Here is a 21,437-nt window from a genome sequence, read left to right on the forward strand (position 1 = left end):
GATGGCATAAGCATCATTTTAATAGTTGTTTGGTCTTTCATCAGGTGGCTAATTTACTATTTACTTAACACTTTTTTTAATATTGTTGAACATTTAGGTGATTACTAATTGTAACCCAGTTATGAATAATTATTAATGTGTGATAGATTTCTAAAATTGGAATTATCAGAGTAAGGTGTATGAACACTTATAACATCCAGTTTCAGCAAACTCTAAATCTGATGTCTGATTTTTTTTCTTCATCCTTATGTACGGGAGTACTGTCAGTACTTACGTACTGACTTGAATATAAATTGATATTATTACTTCCATCTCTTATGGTCTCTTAGAGTGAAACATTATTCACCTAGCTTTTACAGTATTACTTTAGATTAGACCTGTATAGTTGTTGGTCCATATCTTTTGCATGAATGGTAGCCGGGACATTCACAAGTCACTGTCTTTTATTTCTAATTTAAATAGATAAGCATTATGAGAGATGAGTTATAAATATTACCTAATGTTATACATTAGAAATCGAAATACTTGAATTACACTAAATATGCATGTGTACCTATGAGCATTTTTTTCTCTATTTTAGCATGGATGTGTTTCAAAGATTGGGCTCAAATGCAGCTCTGATGTCTTCAAAAGTAGCATCATTTGAAGAAGCATTTGTATATCTTCAAAAGTTAATGGAAGCTGTTAAGGTTATTCTTGAAGGAATTCAGAGGTAAATACTAACTAATTTTAAAGTTTATTACTTTCATCTTTCTTTTAGGTTTATCAGCTTTTTCAGAGTTGCTGGGAGTCTTCCAGCAAGTTTTTTAAACTAATGGCTTTTAGATTTAACTTCTTTCCCTCCCTTGCAAAGAATCCCTATTTCTAATTTGGACCACACGAATCTTTCCACTTTTTTCCTTTCTATGAAAAAATAGACCAGACTGTAAGCTTCATAAGGAACTCTATTTTCTTTATTGCGTAACTATAGCTACAAGAACAGTGCCTGACACATAATGGCACTCAGTAATTACTTGTTGAATGAAAAATATGTGTTAAGGTAATTATCACTGCCCTTTAAAAACAAATATATGTTAATGTTTGTAAACATGATTGATTTCATCCAATAGAGTCTCACAGTACCACAAACTGAAAAAGTTTGAAAAGCAACCTAGTTTTATGATGCTTTGAGACAATATATATGTGATTATTTTAAATATTTGTGACGTATATAGAAAACATAGTTCCAGAAAGGTACAGAATGGACCATACCACCTGTGTAGCGTGAAGTCACATGTTTTCTTTTGTGGCACTGAAGAAGAATACTAAACTTAATCTTGCAATTTTTTCTTTATATACCAAAGTTGCTTGACCTGAATTGGCATGCAGCTTGCTGACAGAAGAATACTGTTCTTTATAAATTAAAAAAACAAAATCAGGAGGGGGCTTCCCTGGTGGCGCAGTGGTTGAGACTCCGCCTGCCAATGCAGGGGACACGGGTTCGTGCCCCGGTCCGGGAAGATCCCACATGCCGCGGAGCGGCTGGGCCTGCGCGTCCGGAGCCCGTGCTCCGCAACGGGAGAGACCACAGCGGTGAGAGGCCCGCGTACCGCAAAAAAAAAAACCAAAAAAAAAAAGAAAAATCAAAACTGATTTGATTTTAGCATGTCCAAGTTTTAAAAACTTGGATTTTTAAAACAATAGCAGCTTTTGGTTTTGTTTTCACTTCTCTTTAAGGGTTTTTGGAAACTTCATCTCGTTGTTAATGCACAAAGCATCTGTACCTCTTTTTGGATCACTTGGCTAATATGATTCTTAGAATAAAAAATGACCAAAGCTTTTTGCCACTCTTAAGTTACTAATGAATTGAAGATGTAACAGATCCCAAGACAAGTTAAGTATCATCTCTAAGTGCATGTAGTCTCTTTTTTTATTTAAGGCAATATTAAACAAGAGTAGCTCTATGAAGAAGAAATATTTAGTTCTGATGTTAGCTGTGTAAAAGCTGTTGCACATGGTACATTGCATAAAAGCCATGCTTGACACATTACCTTTTCTACAGAAAGTAGGGATATTAGTCTGAATTCAATTACTCAACAAATGTTTATTGAGCACCGCCTGTGCTTGGCATCATGCTAGCTCTGGGGAATCAAAGAAAAATGAGATACAAACTCTGACTCCAGTGAGCTTGTAGAAATAGTGCAAACAGTCACATTGAAACAGATAATTGCAATAGAGAGTTATTGATATTTTAATAGGAATACAGGCAGTGGAGCCAGGGAGAGTCTGGGAAAAGATAAGACTGGATCGAGGTTGGAGGGGAATGTCTTGTAAGCTGCATAAAGCAGTTTCCACTTTATCCTGTAGGCTAGTATTTCACACATCCAGAGCTGTCAGTTATGTGCCTTGACAGAAGTGTTTCTGGTCCAAAAAACTTCAGAAATATTGCATACTATATTACCCACTCAGAAAATCACTATACATCCATTAATAGCTTTTATAGACTTTGCTGTAGAGAAAGCTTCTTAATTTTAGGACCTTTAAACATATTGTTCCCTGGACCCCACCCCAGAGATTCTGGTGGAATTGGTCTGAGGGTGTGCCTAGCTATCAGGATTTTAAAAATTTCTCCAGGTGATTCTAATGTGTAGGCAGTTTTGAGAACCACTAGCCAGTATGCTTAACCAGTTCTCAGAGTGTGGGCACAGAACTAGCATCATCATCACCACCTGGAACTTGTTAAAAATGCAAATTCTCAAACTCTCCCAGACCTCCTGAATCAGAAACTCGTGGTAGGGCCTTGCAGTCTGTGTCCTCCAGGTGATTCTGTGCAGACTAAAGGCTGAGCACCATGGGCCTAAGTGATGCTCAGCCCTGGCGGCCAATTCCAATCATTTGGGAGCTTAAAAAAAAAGAGAACAATGGCCGGGTGCTGTCTTAAACCTATTCAATCTGATTCTCTGGGAGAGGGACCTGGGTGTATGCATTTTTACAAACTCCCCTGGTGAGTCTCATGTGGAGTCATGGTTGAGAAGGTATAGCATGTACTGCTTTCATAAACTATATCTAAGGAAGTAAATACTTGAATTTTAAGGCTGATTCAGTTTTGTTAATCTTTCCTGTAAGTGTACCTACCTCCAGGAATAAAAAAATGTTAGTTGTTCTGCTACTTTTTATCATGTGACCTGGAGTAAATTGTCTTGAGCCTCAGTCTTCATCTATAAAAGAGGCATAATAATGCCTTCCCAGAGCTTTTCCTAAAGTTACTGTGCTTTGAAAGTCGGGTGTTGGTATAACTAACCAAACCAGTGATTCTCTGCTTATTTGTTGGGGAAGGTAAGAGTTCTAGATCTTATCCCAGACTTACTGAAATCACAGTATCTGTAGGTATTTTGTAGAGGAGGGAAGTTGTATTTTTAACAGGCTTTCCAAGAGATGTATATGCAGTTGGTGGGAGACCACAGTTAAAGAAATTAATCCAACCTCCTGTAATAAATATACTAGAAGCTCTTGAGTTACCAGCAGAGGGCATTATGATTAAAAAGTTTGCCCGTTTAAGCATTCATTAATCAACGGAAACTACTAAAGTTGCAAGTTTTTTTTTAAACCTTCAAACAGTGGACATTTGAAAAAAACGTAGTAAAAGTTAATATATATTGTTTTGTCCAGTGAATGTGTGATCCTAAAATCCTTTAAAAAACAGAGTCATGTTAAAGTAAGTTCAGTTAAAAAATTGAAGGTTGGCTAACTATGAGTGGATTTTTAAACGTTGAAAAATACACTCAAATTTGTAGTGACTACAAATTCATTAGTATTTCGGATGCTTACTAAAATGAAATAGTTTCATTTAGTTTTGAGATGCATGCTCAGTGAATATATGTCAACTCTATTTCTTTTTATTATAGCAGATCATTTATAGTGTTACATTAGGAATCAATAATAGATGACCTGTTAACTGGGTCCTTCAGTTAAAGAAGTGAATGAAAATGAGTTTGTTGAACTAAGAGTTTGGGCTTCTAGTTCCAGATCTTTCCCATTGTAGCTGACTTCAGGCATGTCATCTACCCTCTCTAAGCTACAGTTTCTTTCCTTAGTAAGTGAGAATACTCATCCCTTCTTCACATGATGTGTATGAAGATACTTTTTAAACTGTAACATATTTACAAGTGTTAGTCTTTATTTTCTCTTTAAAGCTGATATGTTAAATTTGAAATGTTTAAAAGTGTGTTATTTCAATTTTAGTAGGGGTCTAAACATGATTGTTGTAAGTTAAGATTGAAAATATTGATGTAACAGTTGTTCACACAGTTATACAATTAGGAGCAGAATACCTAATTTGGTAGAAGTTGAAAATGGGATGAGAATATTGCTGATTTCTATACTTTCTGCACACTTTCTTCTTGGGTAGGAGAGTGAACTTATTTGCTATTGGTTTAGAGATTGCTTGTCTCTTATCTTTCCTTTTATACATATACAGGATTAATTTGAGCACTTTTGTTAATGGTTTTCTTATCTAAACACTAGCGGACTAGTCAGTACTCTTTCCATGTAAACAAAAGTGTTTTCAGATTCATTTTTTAGGGCAGTACAATGTAGTCTCATACTTCAGTGAACTGATGTCTAGATTGATCAAGTTACTCTCAAGATCACAAAAACCTTTTGCTTAGTATATGAAGATTATAAAGCTTCATTTGGAGTGAAAAATTAATCGAAAAGTCATATGGCAAATTCTAAAACTAAGAAAACTTCTACTTGTACATTAATCAAAAAACATTAAATGTCTTGTGCTTAGATTGACATATCTACAAAGTTAACTAAACAGGTCATGTAATCCAAATCTGAGGCATACTATAAATGTGTGCAGCTTTAACCTGAAAGATAATACTCACAACAACAATGAATGTATGTTTTTGTGTCTGTGAAGTAGATGATGAGCTGCCTGGTTTAGAAGCAGAGGAGAGGAAAGGGGGAGAGTGAGGGTAGGAAATTGCAGTCTGCCTACATTTTATAATCATGTTTGTGTGTTTCACCTTTATAACATAATGTTGAAATTATTAAAAAGAAAAAAATTGCCAATTGTAGCATTTGAATCCAAAACTATAACTAGACCATGCTTAAGTGTGTATATTCATTTTATCACTTGGTTTAATATGCAAAACTTTGTATTTCTGTGTCAATTTCATGAACTCTAGATTTCCAGCTCAAGTAGCCTTGGATGAAGTGGCTAAAATAATGAATGTTTTCTCAATTTCATATTTTGAATCTTATGGGGGGGTTATCAATAACTTGGCACATTTTGTGGGGGAGGGAACTTTTTTTTATGAGGGGATATCTCAAGTTTAATTAATTAATTAATTTTTATCTCTTAAGCTTAGATGATTTTTTTCTCTAGCTGTCATATTTGGTTTGATTATTTTTGAATGTAGACTGAGTGCTAAATGGTGCCTTGGACACAGTCATATTCTGGATGGACATTCATTTGTGATCATAGTATATGATTTTGGAAAATGAGACTTCTGCTTGAATTTAGGAAAGGAAGATGATTAATTTTTATCATCTTCAAATGCTTTTAGTAATCTTCAAAACCTTTGTAACCTCTGTTACATTCCTGTGGCTTTGGTTTGAAATACCTTACAGAGCTGATTTTCTAAAACAAAACAATTATAATCACGAAACTGGGGATGCTTATGTGTGTGTGTGTTATTTACATATATAAATTCTTATTAAGTCTCAAAAGAAAGAATTTTCCTATTACTCTCTTACCCCATTTTAACATAAGAACAAAACATGTACTGGTATAACCATACATAATTCCTGGGAAAAGGAATCCTACAATCACAGCAGTTTTTTATATCTACTAATGATTTAGTAGCTTCAAAGAGTGTGGAGTTCGCATTTGAGAGAATATTAACTTAATATTGTATGTTTTGATAGCTGACCTCTTGAGGTTTTAGAAAGGTTATTTAGGAAAGGTCATCCTTCGGTTGACACAAAGATAACACTCTTTAGGCTGTTTTATAGATTAGGTCAATTGTTGAAACAAAAGTTTTTATGAAAGCCGTAGAAAATAAAGACCTTAAAATTAGTGGCTTTTTAGCATCTTGACTCGTTGCAGTGTGCAAGATGTTCAGCCATTGATAAAAAATTTTCCTTGTCTAGATTAGAGAGGTTTATCCATGTTTAGGTCTGACCTACTTTCTTTGAGGCTTGGCCTTTCTACCCTTAGATAATTAGACTTCACCTTCGCTCCCCCATTAGGGTTTCCACAGATATCACTGCACCTCTTTATCAGCTTTTTCATATACCCCATGTCCTGTATATCAGTCACTATGTTGAGTAAGAGAAAATAATACAACCTTTTATTTTAAAATGAAAAGGTTTAGTTGCTTCACCCCCCATGCCATCATTTTAGACCTTTTTCATAATTTATTTCATAATCAGCTCCCTAAGACTTTGACCACTTTTAGGGCAGGAACTTTGCTTACTTTTCTTCATTTTACTTTTCTATACCTAGATTTATACCTGTATGACGCATAGCAGATGGTTAAAAAAAAAAAGGCGGGGGAGGGGTGTTGACTGGTTGAATGAGTCTTTTATAGTCTATCTGGTGGAGGGCAACTTCTTGTAGGGCTGAATGCTGCTAATAGTACTACATTATGACATTAGATGAATAGGTAATATAGAGGTTCCAAAAAAGATACAAAAGAGAGAAGCGCAAGCTATGAAAGGGTAAAGAATAAGAAAATCAGGAGGGGGCTTCCCTGGTGGTGCAGTGGTTGAGAGTCCGCCTGCTGATGCAGGGGACACAGGTTCGTGCCCTGGTCCGGGAAGATCCCACATGCCGCAGAGCGGCTGGGCCCGTGAGCCATGGCCGCTGAGCCTGCGCATCCGGAGCCTGTTCTCCGCGGCAGGAGAGGCCACAGCAGTGAGAGGCCCGTGTACCGCAAAAAAAAAAAAAAAAAAAGAAAAAGAAAAAAAGAAAATCAGGAGGAAGGAGAAAGACTGGAACAAAGAGATTAAGGAGATTAAAAAGGTATTTATGTCTAGAACAGATGATGGAGCCTCCAGTAATTTGCCCAAATGGCTCTTGTGGTCCCATGTTATCCTTAATTGCTTAATTCTGATCTCTCTGTATCAACTATCTAAATTAGGGTTAGTAGAAGGAAAGATGAGATGTAATGGAAGTGATTGAGACTTAAGGAATATAAGCAGGCATTTCTTATATAAGACATATAATGTATATAAAATATAGACAATAGGGGCCTCCCTGGTGGCGCAGTGGTTGAGAGTCCGCCTGCCGATGCAGGGGATACGGGTTCGTGCCCCGGTCTGGGAGGATCCCATGTGCCGCGGAGCGGCTGGGCCCGTGAGCCGTGGCCGCTGAGCCTGCGCGTCCGGAGCCTGTGCTCCGCAACGGGAGAGGCCACAACAGTGAGAGGCCCGCATACCGCAAAAAGAAAAAAAAAAAAAAAAAAAATATATATATATATATATATATATATATATAGACAATAAAAGCTTTTTATGGTATCTATATTACAGTTTGATAAACACAGCTTTAACATAACATTTATATTAAATGTATGTAATACATAGTAAAATTTATATTAAATTAGCTGACAAAATATATGGCATCCACATATTAATCTGACTGAATTATCCAACACAGCTGATATTTTTTTAACCTTCCTCTTTAATGCTACTGAAGGTAATAGATCACACATGACTTACTTTTTAGAATAACTAGATTTCATTTTATACATTTGAAGCTCTTATCTATGCTTCCTAGCATTTGTAATTCAAGAATAGGAAATAAGGACCTTTATTTTTATCCTAAATGTCAGCGTTGTGATGCCAGTTATTCCTGCTACCCCTAAAGCATTTCTAAGTGTTGGTGTTCTTCTGTTTTAGTCAGTAAAATCCAGTTTTGGTGATGGAGTTAAATATTTCCCATCATAAACTTCTTGATCACACCAGAATCAAATAATCAAATATAAATGAAGATTACTTCTTGAAGATAACAAATATTTTACTTTGTTTATAGAGTTGTTTTTATTTAAAATCAATACTTTAAAATTTTCCCTTTGTAGCTGGTTATTTCTGCCTAATGATTTATTGATCTGATAATTTAACTAAAATTCCCTGCTATCCCTACTATTAAGTCACCCTAAGAAATGCTAAAACTACCAAACACTACATTTTTCAGAGAAGCAGATGGGATGAATGACTGACTAAATCAGTGGGGTTAGACATCAGTAAAATAAATGAAATGGAGTGGGGGATCAAAGTTGCTCAACAAGGGCTATCATAATAATTTTAACTTAAATAATTAGTATATAATAAATACATGGGTAAAGCCGGATGATCAGTTCTAATTCCTTCTTACAGAGTAGTTGTACAAAAAAAGGTTTAACGTTAGAGTGTACCCTAGACTCTAGGATTAGTCTCATCTATTTTGAGAAATATCTTCTTGTGCCTCTAAAGAACTTTAACACTGTAGTAGACCAGCCATCTGCCCATAGTGAGAAGTGATGCAATCAATGTTCTCAAGGCTGTTTCCAGTAATATAAAAGGTTGAGTCCAACTCAGGACAATGTTTTCTCCCTAGAAGGTAACTCAGTAAACATTTATTATACGTCAGAAACCCCTGGAATTTTTTTACATTTTGATGTCCAATCCTTGTCAATAAGGCATAATAAACCTTCAAGAATCAACATTTACTTAACCATTAGTAATAATGTAACTGGAACTATAAGTTGTAGATTTTCCAATTAATGTTTCTTTTTTGCTAACATTAAGATAGATTATGTTTTGACAGCACATAGCTATATATTTTCCCCAACCTGATTGTTGAGCTAAGACAAATAAGTAAAATCATCAACATTATATTTTTATATTAAAGATAGTAATTTATGCAGATTTTATTTAAACTCTTGATAACATAGATGAAAAAGTGTGAGTACTTTTGTACAGCATTGGAGTGTAAGGTAGTATAAAGACTGTATCAGTCTTCTTTTTTCTTTTTTTTTTTTTTGCGGTACGTGGGCCTCTCACCGTTGTGGCCTCTCCCGTTGCGGAGCACAGGCTTCGGACGCGCAGGCTCAGCGGCCATGGCTCATGGGCCCAGCCTCTCCGCGGCGTGTGGGATCTTCCCAGACCGGGGCACGAACCCGTGTCCCCTGCATCGGCAGGCAGACTCCCAACCACTGCGCCACCAGGGAAGCCCAATGTATCAGTCTTCTTTAAAAGGATTTGCCTCCACTTACTAGGGTGACTCTGAGAAAAAGTGAAATACTCAGACCTTTTGGGGGGTTACTAGATACTGACTCTGAGTTAATACTAATCTCCGGGGATCTAAAATTTGACTGTAGTTGGAGAAATGATCAGGGAAACAGATCTACCTTGATTAATAATCAGTGACTACTGGTTTGTTTGGAAACGGAAAAAACAGAATTTGAGGATTGGTGACAGGAAAGTCTAGAGGAGAGATGTGTGGATGGGCATCTTGTAATGGGCACAGAGTTTAAGGGTATTTGTGTCCCATGTGAATACTCATCAAAGACTTCCCACTGCAGTGGAGACTCTCAGTAGTCAAATGGACAAGATGAGCTGTCCTGTGGGTGTCAGTCACCCTCTTCCCCTAGCCACCCCAGTGTTTGGTCAGTGAGCTCATATGCAAAGGGACAATAAATAGCAGCCTGGATAACATGAGCTCAAACGTGGGACTTCCTTTTATGAAGGCTGCTCTGGATGCTACCACTGCTGAGAGCCCAAACTGCCAACAGCTGAGGCAAATGCTAAGCAGTCTAGAAGGCACCATTCCCTAGGGTACCATCGTCACTAGTGGCAGTGATTCAGACCCCTTCCATCATGAAGGGGGCAGTGATTTGTCCTCACTGGAATAGACACCTCTTTTAAATATGGAATTAAGTTCTCTCACTGCAGTGCTTCTATCAGCAACTCCATCTGTTGATTTAAGGGATTTGTTGGCTACTGTCTTGATAGCCCATACAGCTAAAAAACTAATTTTATAGCAAAAGAAGTACAGCTATGGTTACATGGAATTCGCTGGCTTTATCATATACTAATCTAAGGAACTGGCTTGGTAAAACACTGTAAAAGACTTATTTTCCATACCAGCTGTAACCTGTGAAGTTAAGGTGTTGTCCTATGATGCTGTTTCTCCCTTAGAGAATTGCTCCCTTAGAGAATTTACATTCTCTCCCCAGAATGTAAATCCAAGAATCAAGAGAAGCAAGTGGTAATGGTTTCTCCACAATTAAACCAAATAACTCTTCTGTTAACAAGTACTGTTTCAGTCATTGCTGAGTCAGGAAAACAAAAGCCACTCCAGGTATTTCAAACAAAATTTAATATACAAATTTAATTTCAGTGCTATTGGAAGGACTGGAAGAGCAAAGGGGAGAAAGTGGTAATATCTGGAGGGGCAAAAAAGAAGAGGGTTTTTAATGAATTTTGAAATTTTCTGTATCTTGGTGCCCTCTGTACTATAGGAGCACAGTACTACATGATTACTGTACTTATTTTTAAAACAACAGTTCCTCTAGATTGCTTGGAAATAGTTGTAAATAATTACAAGAAGTGGATGTGATCCTATAAAATATTTTGTGTATAGAAGTAGAAACATTCTTCAGTCTAGTGTTCCATTCAATTAAGGTGTAATTGTTATGCTTCCTTTACATATATAGGCTTAGGACCTAATGTACAAGCAACCATCTGTTCTCAAACAAAACAAAGAAAATCTAACTTATTTTCAGAACCTTTATTCAGGAATTAATTTTCTTTCATAAATGTGTAAATTTTCAAAGAAGTTACAGAAATTTTATTATAACCTGAGCCAATGCATTTTTCATACCTATGTGTTTTCAACTTTCCATTGAAAAGTCGCTTAAAATAGAACTCCATGTTCAGAAATTTAACTGCCAGTTCTTCAACTTAGATACCTCTGTGACAGAATGACTGATGTAGGAAGGGGCCATTGTTTATACACCTACTCCTTATGAATTTCTACACTCCACCTCAGGTCTACGTCTTACCTGGGCTCAGGGGTGATTGGTTCCTGCTGCCACAATCATATCTGTCTACCACCAACAGAGGTACAAATTTCTCTTCTCATGCTGAGATATGGAAAATATTCTCTCTTAGTTCAACTAAGATACCGTAGGACTTTATAGAAGGAACCTTCACTAAAAGGCTAATGAATATATGACTAAGCAAAAGGAAAAAAAATAGACAAAAGCAGTTCAACAATTCCTCGTGCTGAACCAATCAAAAGATTAGCTGCAAAAGAAATTTCATACTTCGCAGTTTATGTAGTTGATGTTTTTTTCCCTTACCTCAGTCCTCATGTTCTGGGTCACCTGTTGCTAAATACCAGAACTTACTAGCTTAAAACAATAGCAGTCAATTATTTATTTTCTCTAATGGTTCCAGGGCTTGACTGGACACGTGTGGGTAGTTCTCACTTGAGAGTTCTTGTGTGGTTGTGGTTAGATGGTGTCTGGAATCATCTCAAAGGCTGGCTGATGCTGGCTGTCAGCTAGAACACGAACATGTAGCATCTCCATGTAGCCTGGGCTTCCTCATAGACTGAAGGCTGGTTTCCAAGATCATCCCAAAATAACAGGTGGAAGCTCTATTGCCTGTAATGACATTGCCTTTCTGACTGAAAGTGTTATTTTGCTTTCATTCTTGATTGATACCTAACTGTGTGTAGATTGTAGGTTGACAGTTATTTTCCCTAGGCACTTTTTTAAAAATATTTATTTATTTATTTGGCTGTGCTGGGTCTTAGTTGTGGCACGTGGGATCATTTTAGTTGCAGCATACAGGGTCTAGTTCCCTGAACAGGGATCGAACCCGGGCCCCCTGCATTGGGAGTGTGGAGTCTTGGCCATTGGACCACCAGGGAAGTCCCTCCCTAGACACTTTGAAGATGTAATTTCATTATCTTATATCTTCCTGGAAATGAGTAGTCAGCTGTCAGCATACTGGTTTTTTCTTAGCTGGTAATCTCTCTCCTCCCACCCCCATCCCACCCTGGAATGCTTTCAAGATTTTCTTCTGTAACGTTTATGTTTGGTAATTTTATCACAAGATGTCTAGGTATAGGTTTTGTTTTATTTATCTTTCTTGAGATGTGGTGTGTTTTCTTTAATCTGAAGACTCATATGTTTAACTCTGGAAATTCTCAATTATTATCTCTTCAATTATTCTCCCCCTCATTCTCCTTAATTCTCTTGTTTTGGAATTCCTATTGCTGACTCTCCTCATTCTGTCAGCCGTATCTCTTGACTCCTTTTTTCCATCTCTTTTATCCCTCTGTGCTATATTCTGAATAATTCTTCAAATTTATTTTCTGATTCATTAATTATTTTTACCAATTTTTAATAATTTTATTTAATCATTAAAAATATATAGGACCTTCACATTGCTTAAAAATAATTCATTAGGTGAAAAAGAATATACAGTGAGTGAAAATTCTTCTTTCCATGTCTTTTACCTCAGTCAGCTCATTATCTTCAAGGACAATCAAAATTAATTAGTGTAGACTCTCTCTTGTCTATACTTTTGCTTATGCTACCTGTTTTAAAGTGAGACTAGCCTGTAAGCTCTATAAGGACAAGAACTCTTTGTTTTGGTTTTTGATATATCCCCACCTCACCCAGGAGTTAATGTATAATGAGTAATCAATTAGTACAGAAATAGAGAGAAAGAAACTGCCTGGTCATCTGGATCTTAACACCATGATTTCATAGTTTTGGAAGAGTTCATCCTCAAATTTGTAAGTTTAGGAATTTTATTTTACCAGTTTACTGAAAACTTACCAGACTCAACAGACTTTCTTCTAACCAAATTTAGAAGAAAGCAAGCTGATATATCAGAATGCCCATTTATTTATTTACATTGAAATCAGTAACTCCCAGCTGAACCGAAATATTTATAAATTAAGTGACTCCTAGAGGAAAGTTTACGCTGCAAACTAGATTACTACCAAGTTTTCTTTCTGACTGCTGGGGATGTTGACCTCAAGCTAAAGTAATCTCTTTTCTCCTCTGGAATTTTATTTGCCAAATAGGTCAGCCTTTCCCCTATACAGGGATATTCTTTTTCTTTAATCCCCTTTTCTAAGCTCTGTGCAAACTACTACTTTTTGTCAATTATGTCAACTAATAGTTATCTGAAAATGTCAAAACACAACTGGTCAGATTTCAGTGTTATTTGCATTGCTTAAATTACATTCCTATTTCCCTAAGGTGCTATCTTGATGACTTTGATTAGAATTGGCTGATTGCTAAGGTCTATCAGCAGCATGTTTGCACACCATCTCTTAGGGTTGGTATTAATCTCATGTGTTACATATCTAGAGGCATTTTGTATACTGGGTAGGAAAGTGGTCATAGAGCCATCTTCCCTGGGTTCATATCACTGCTCTATTACTTCCTAGGTTTTTGACCTGGAGCAAGTTACTTAAAACCTTTGTCCTCCATTTCCTCAAAAATGGAGAAGTAAAAGTATCTTCTCACAGGATTAATGAGGAAGTGAATTACTATATGTAAAGGACTTAGGACAATTTAGAACAGTACCTGACAAATAGTATATAAATTATTACTATTGCTGTTGTTTTGTTGTTATTATTCTTACTGATTTATATTTCAGAAAAAAAATTTTTTTTGCCTTGGTTCTAAATTTTGGAGGTTTACTCTCTTTGGAAACCATACTCTGTGTGGACTAACTACAGGATCATTCTTATACTGTTCTTGTTCAGATGCAGCGTTATCTTAGATTACTGTGTATTCCATAACTGATCCTGTTGATAATCCCTTTACTACTTTTCCATATTAGTATCCTTTTTTCCTACTGTTAGCAGAACTTCTGGTTCCAGCATTAACTCCTTAATGCCTGGACTCTTGTGATCATCTTCTAATAGGTCTCCTTGCCTTTAGGCTCCTTTGACAATTCCTTAAACTCCTTAAATCATATTTTATGGTTTCATTTTTTTCCTTTGTTCAAAAACATTTATTTTCTCTTATTCCCCTCTGGTTCAAATACAGCCTTTCCAATTTGTCAGACAAGGCTTTTGACTGCTTGGTCCTAACATACCTTTTTAGTCTTATAGTCCTCTAGACTACTTTGTAGTTAAGCCAAATTAATTTTTTTGTGGTTTTCAATGCAGGCCTTATGTTTTCTTAATTCTGAACCTTGACGCAATATCTTCTCAGAGCTTGGAGTGACCTCTTAATCTACATGTATTTTTCAAAGTTTTATCCATTTGTCCAATCCCAGTTCAGAAGCCACTTACTACAAACAGACTTTACAGTTTGTATTGAACCCTTAAGCTTCTTAGCACATGTTGCCTCCCATTATAATTATTTGCAGACATTTTATCTCTGCTCCTAAATTGTGAACTCCATGAGGCAGGATCAATATCTTATATCCTTGGTATTCCCGAGATATCTTGCATGTTGCTTTGAACCCAGTACTATTTGATAATAGTAATAAATGAATAAATAAGTAACATTTATTAAGTAGTTAGTATGTCCCAGTCACTGTACATAGGTAAAGCTCTTTACCTATGTGATCTTATTTAATTCATACAATAACCCTCTCAAGAGATGCTACTGTTACTGAACCAGGCTCATTTGCCTTTCTCATAACGAGCCAAATGCTGAGATGTCAAGGTTTGCAACAGAGAAAGAGTTTATTTACAAGGCAGCCAAGTGAGGAGACGGGAGAAAAGATTTCAGATCCACCTCTCTGAAGGCTGGGGGGCTTGGGATATTTATGGGCAAAGCGTATAGCGTGGTCAGAAGTGCAGGGGAAGGTGACTGGAGGTAGGGAAAAGGTGCGGTAATTGCTGCTTTGCTCAGCCGTATCTGAATTACATGCTTCTTCATGGGATGCATGTTCAGAAAATGGCAGCGTTAGCATGCTCTGAAGATAGTTTTTGACCCTCTGATGTGGAAAGGTCATTCCCTGGACAAGTCTCTTCTGCACAGACTCTGATTGCCCCATTGGTTCCACACAGTTTCAGCCAGTTTTGTTGTCTTATGAGCATAGGGGTTTTTAACAAGCTGTTCCCTTATCTGCTCTTCTGTAAGACAAGCTCAAGAACTTCTGTTAATCACCAGTTTCTATTAAACCTATGGGGCATGGTTTCAGGAAGGGTTTTTTAAGCCTGTGGGGGGCAGGCTTTCACTATCACACCCATTTTACACATGGAGAAGTAGGATCACAGGGATTATATCATTCCCCAAGGTCACACAGTTTATACTTGGCAGAATGACTTATTGAAATTGGTCTGATTCTAGAGGGCTCACTTTTTAAATACACTAAACTTTCTGACTGAAAAAATTACTTTAAAGTTAGTTATATTCCAGAGGTATTTTTAGTTGATTTTATAGAACTTTAGAAAACTTCTAAGTTTAATTTAAAAGAATATTAAATGACTGATCAAAAAAATACAAAATATCTTTGCCTTAGAAGGAAATTTTCCTTCTTTGTTTTTCCAAATTTGTCTTTTCTACCTTTCATTTTTCTGGGAGGAGAATGAGTCCAATTACCTTGGTTGAAATGAATATCCCAAAAAAGGTTTCCATTGGTAGATGGTCTTGTCTCTAGAGACAGATGTTAACAAATGAAACAACTGGGGTAACAAAAGCATGAAAGAAAACTGTATCTGGGTTATATTGCTGACAGTCAGCCCCATGCAATTTGGAAGAGTGGTTAAGACATGTCTTAAAGCTGGAATAAAAAATTCCATCCTGTGGAATGCTCAGACTAGGTCAAGATTAAGTTAGCATCCATGTATCAACACAGTGGGTTATTCATAGAAAAACAAATAGGTAAATTTGTTGTTTTCATGCATTTTAAAATGTGTCATTTGCTTACATTTTTTACTTTGTAATGGATTAGATATGTATTTTAGAAATGCCTTAGAATTTACAATGCATAGTTGGATTGGAAACAGTATTTCTAAGATTGAGAAGAGAAAGGAAAACAATGGTTATTTATTTTAGAGGAAGAGTGCACATGGTATCTTAGGTAGTACCAGAGGGATAATAAAGATATGTGAAACTATCCTTAAGCCCAAGGGGCAAATGTGATGCTAGAAATTTGAGGTAAAAACGCATAAGAAAGAAACCTGGAACACATTGGAAATGAGTAGAGAACAAAGGACAAGGGAGGAAACAGGATGAAAGATCCAAAACATTCTTGTTTGAACAGTGCTGGAGTGCTCCTGCCTTTTTAAATTGGCCATGCCTATGTAGCAAGGGTGGATTAGCCCAATTTATTATTACAGATCTGTAAAAGCAGACTGAAGTTGAATTATCAGAAAGATAGACTGAAAAGTTCCAGAGACTGGCAACACAAATATCTGGAAATTCCCTGGCGGTCCAGTGGTTAGGACTTGGCACTCCCACTGCTGGGGCCTGGGTTCCATCCCCGGTTGGGGAACTAAGATCCTGCCAGTCTCATGGTTCGGCCAAGTTTAAAAAAAAAAAAAAAAAAATCAAGGAAAGAAGGAGTTCCAAAAGAGAAGGAATCTTTGACAGTGTCTTGTTACTACTGAGAGGCCAAAAAAAAAAAACGCTGTCTGTTAGATTGAGCCACATAGAAGTCGTTGGTGAATTTGTTGGTGGCAGTTTCATGAGAGTGTGGGGGCAGATGTTAAACATCAGTAGGACGAGTGGGGGCAGCAGAAGGACGTTGTGAAACTGTGGGAGGTCATGAGGCCAGGAGAAGAGACTGTGTTCCAGATTTCCTTGAGAAAACAGTCAAGTCAGTGTAAATGTTTCTTAGATAATATCAATATATGAAAAGATAAAACCATTCACAGTAAACATCAGAGTTACAGCAAAGACAGTGATTTTGTAATAACAATACATGAGGTTATTCTTGACCCCTTCACTGCAGTAATTCTGAAGTCTTCTGGTTCCTCAAAAAGGCCTTTCTGCTAGGATTTGCCCTCTTATAAATGGAATCATACAACATTTGTCCTTTTGTGACAGGCTTATTTCACTTAATACAATGTTTTCAAAGTTCATCCATGTTATAGCCTGTTGTAGCCAGAATTTCCTTTTTAAAGCTCAGTAATGTTCCACATATATGCCACATTCTGTTTATCCATTCATCTGTTGGTGGACATTTAGGTTGCTTCTACTCCTTGGCCATTATGAGTAATGCTGCTGTGAACAAAGATGTACAGATATCTCTTTGAGTCCTTGCTTTCAGTTCTTTTGGGTACATACCCAGAAGTTGAACTGCTGGATTATGTGGTAATCCTATTTTTTATTTTTTTTGAGGAACCACATACTGTTTTCCGTAGCAGTTATACCATTTTACACTCTCACCAACAGTGCACTAGGCTTCCATTTTCTCCACATCCTCATCAATACCTGTTATTGTCTGTGTTTTTAAAAATAACCATCCTAATGGGTGTGAGGTGGTATCTCCTGATTTGGTTTGCCTTCTTTTTATAAAAAGTCTAATGCATTTTAAAAGCTCTTTCAGTGTTGATTAGTTAAATGTATTTGTATTACAAAAGAGTTTTATTGTCTTCACATTTTTTCCCCAGATTTATTCTAAATAGAACATTTCTCTAATGTTTTTGATCTGTTATCAATGTCTATATATGGTGAGGTGTGCTTATAATAAGGCAGCAATAAAATTGTGTCTCAGCCCCAGTTGGATGTATTGAGATCTTACAGCACTAAATGGTGGGAGCACAAGCTAACTCAGTCTTCTGCTTCTTTCACTGTGAGCTCTTATCTTGGCTCTGCCCCTTGTGATCTAGAGAGGTCTTATTTGCCATGTTACAATGGAAAGATAGTAGGTACCTGGCAGTGAGGTGTGATTAATCAGCTAGGAAATAACATTCATAAAATATTAGGAGGAACTGTGATTGAGTCTTATGCAGATTTAGCTGGCATGTAGTGGGCATAGGACTCACTGAAGACCTAGTTGTGAAGACCTAAATTGTGAAGACATCGTTGAGCCCGATAGGAGCCTCAACACTAAGTAGAAGAGAAATGAGTTGGTTTTTCATACTTCTGGCCCCTTTCAGTACATTGTTAGTACTACGCCTGGAACTGGCCTCCAGCAGCACCGTCTCGAGCAGTAAGGTTATCTTTTAGCAAGAAGCATAATGCTACGAAGCAAAGCAAAGTAGTTCTTTGGCAGCTAACTACTCAGTGAATTCCACAACGGTCTCACATTATGGGAAGTGGTCCATCTTGCTTCTAACCTTGAGGACCGTGGCTCCTCAAAGCTGAGCTCCCAGTATTTAGGAATGTCAGCTGTATTCATTTGCTAGGGCTGCCATAAGGAAATACCACAGACTTGGGTGGCATAATTTGCTTTCTCACAGTTCTGGAGGCTGAAGTCCAAGATCAAGGTGCTGGCTGGGTTAGCTTCCTCTGAGGCCTCTCTCCTTGGCTTGCAGATGGCTGCCCTCTTGCTGCCTCTTCGTATAATCATCCTTTTGTGCACGTGCATCCCTGGTGTCTCTGTATATCAGAGTTCCTCTTATAAGGACAGTCAGATTGGATTAGGGCTCATCCTGATGGCCTCATTTTAACTTAATCACCTTTTTATAGGCATCTCCAAATATGGTCACATTCTGAGGTACTGGGGATTAGGGCTTTGACATATGAATTTTGGGGGGAACACAGTTCAGCCCATAACAGTAGCCAAGGCCCAATAACAAAAATAAGTGCTGGATTTGAGGAAACTGGGAGTGTTGTGATAAAACTTTTGGGACACATGATGGCTGGCATTTTTCAGAATTTCCTGAATAACGGTATAGGATCCTAGGGTCTTCTGACCTAGCCTCACTAGACCAATCCAGATCCCTTTGCTAAAAAATGTCTCTTTGGTTGTGAATGGAGAGCCATCCATCCAGTACTTGACCAGTGTATCACAGAAGAAGATGTGACAGAGGCTTGGACTGCACCTTATCATAGACTCATTAGCTAAGCTAAGAATATGCTGCTTTGTGAACATAGTTAAGATTCTTCTGAAGATGGCTTTTAATTGAACACTAAACCTAATTAGTGAGATGGATTTTTGATACCACCACAAGCAGTCTTTTCGTCAGTCAGAGATTCTAACTATTTTAGGTTCATTTCCATGACCTTTGTGGGAATAAATTGTAGTACTGATGTCACTTCCCATAATTCATATGAAGTCACATAAAGATAAAACTGAGACTAGGAATATGCATGTTTTGTCTGGGTTTGGCCAACACAGCTAAGCAAAGTTCAGTAATGTGGCTGCAGCTGATGATCATAGCAACACCTTTTATTTCTAGGGCTGCTCCTGGATCCTGGTAATGTGAAACAGTATGCTCTCATCTGGTTGGTAGCCAATGGGTAGGGCATAGTTCCTTTGTTTCTCCATGTTCAGATCATATTTTATAGATTATGTTCTGTATTGATAATAATCATGTTTTTGTTAGAGTTTGGATCCACCTTTACCTTAATTGCAATAATTAGGGATTGAAAATGTTATTGGTTACATATTGGCCATCTTCTTTGCCTTTCATTTTTCTGGAATTCCTTATTGATGTTTACGTCAACATCCAAGACTAAAGAGAGAAGATTGTCACCATTCATATGGATCACATAAGAGTTCACTGCTGGACAGACTTTACAAGGAGATAACAAGTCCCCAAAGGGTTTGAACTAAATATTTATTTAGTTCTCAGTTGATAAGCTACAGTGATAATTGGGGGTGTTTTTTAAGGTAAGAGGTAGAATAATAATAATAGCTAACATTTTGTTGAGCCAAGAACTGTTCCAAGTATGTTATATATATTAACTCATTTAATCCTCTTAACAGTCCTAGGAGATAAGTACTGTTATTGTCCATGTTATACATGAGAAACATAGGTGCAGAGAAGTAAAGTAATATACCTGATGCCACTCTGCTGGAAAGTGGTAGAACTGTGATTTAACCTAAGCAGACTGAGTCCAGAGACCATGATCATAATCATTATATCCTTATGCTTAAATGCCAATGTAGAAAATACATTGGTGGAAGAGGCTGGTGACCCATATAAGAGAATTAGTGGAAAGTGTATGGATATAGGGTGTTTTAACTGTTCTGCAAAATTAACAGAAAGCTGTAGTATTTGCCATTATGTTCTAATTGTATGTTTGTTTATGTGTAGCACACATGTAAGCCGTATAATCTTTTCCTTAATCTAAATGATATTTTCTTTCTGTAGAATTTGCTTTTATAATTAAATTTCAAATGTAGTCATTAAAATTACCTATAAACTCTCCTTGTTCCTACCACCAACTTTAAAAAAAAAATCTCCAGTGTTCTGAATAGATCAAATTTTAATTATTAATTGTATCCAAACTAGTCCAAAGTTCCTACATTTAATACCTATATCTACAAAATTCTTTGCTCTAAAGGGGAAACAGGAACATAAAATAATTTATTTTGTTTAAGTTGCTTAACTTTATTTTTTGCTTTTTACCTTTTTTAATTGCATATGGTGTTCTTTTAAAATCTGGGGCTGATGGATATCTTCCACTTGCATAACTGATTTCACCAAATTAACTATAGAAAACATATGATTTTAATTTTACTTGTAATAAAGACTCCCAGAAAGGTACTCTTAAGATCCAATACTCTTTTCCTGATGAGTATATCCTATTGTTAATTTGATAAATTTTCACCCAGTTTATCAGTAATACAACTTAAATTCATCATCAGCAAAATTCAGTTTGCATGTCACTGTATTAAAATAAGAGGAACATAGATGGAGCTAGAGATTATCATACTAAGTGAAATAAGTCAGACAGAGAAAGACAAATACCATATGATATCACTTATATGTGGAATCTAAAGTATGATACAAATGAACTTATTTACAAAACAGAAACAGACTCACAGACATAAAAAACAAACTTATGGTTATTAAAGGGGAAAAGAGGTGGGGGGAGGGATAAGTTAGGAGTTTGGGGGTAGCAGATACAAACTACTATTTTTAAAAAAGAAGAAAAAGGACAGAACTCTAGGGTCAGAATGATCTGAAGTTGAATCCTAGTTCCATTCATTTACTATCTCTGTCACCTAGATATGTTAATTAACCTTTTTTGTATTTGTTTCCTAATCTATAAAATGGAGTTTATAATAATTGCTTTATTAAATTGCAGAAATTAAAGGAGACAGCATTTGTTCCATCCCTGGCACTTGGTAGATGCTGAATAAATATTGTCCTCAATAAAGATGTAATAGTTGATTCATAGTAAAATTTAAGCTCTGAGTCAGTTCTTAGCTTTGGAGAGTGTACAATGAGTTTTTAAAATAATGTAAACAAACATTTTTACTTCATGTAATTATGTATTTTTTTAAAATAAATTTATTTATTTCATTTATTTTATTTTTGGCTGCGTTGGGTCTTCGTTGCTGCGTGCGGGCTT

At 36.6% G+C, this 21,437-nt stretch overlaps 1 protein-coding gene across 3 annotated transcripts in view; it reads left to right on the forward strand.

Annotated features, from left to right (window-relative positions):
* Nucleotides 1–21,437, forward strand: part of SWT1 (SWT1 RNA endoribonuclease homolog) — a 99,487-nt gene that overhangs the window by 47,742 nt on the left and 30,308 nt on the right. For all 3 annotated transcript variants that reach the window (XM_081223513.1, XM_081223511.1, XM_081223512.1), the window contains exon 16: nt 581–712. In XM_081223513.1, coding sequence (XP_081079639.1) covers nt 581–712 — 132 coding nt within the window. The remainder of the gene's footprint in view (nt 1–580; nt 713–21,437) is intronic.

The sequence above is a fragment of the Mesoplodon bidens genome, assembly GCF_964165515.1.
Source record: "Mesoplodon bidens genome assembly, chromosome: 2".
Taxonomy (NCBI): domain Eukaryota; kingdom Metazoa; phylum Chordata; class Mammalia; order Artiodactyla; family Ziphiidae; genus Mesoplodon; species Mesoplodon bidens.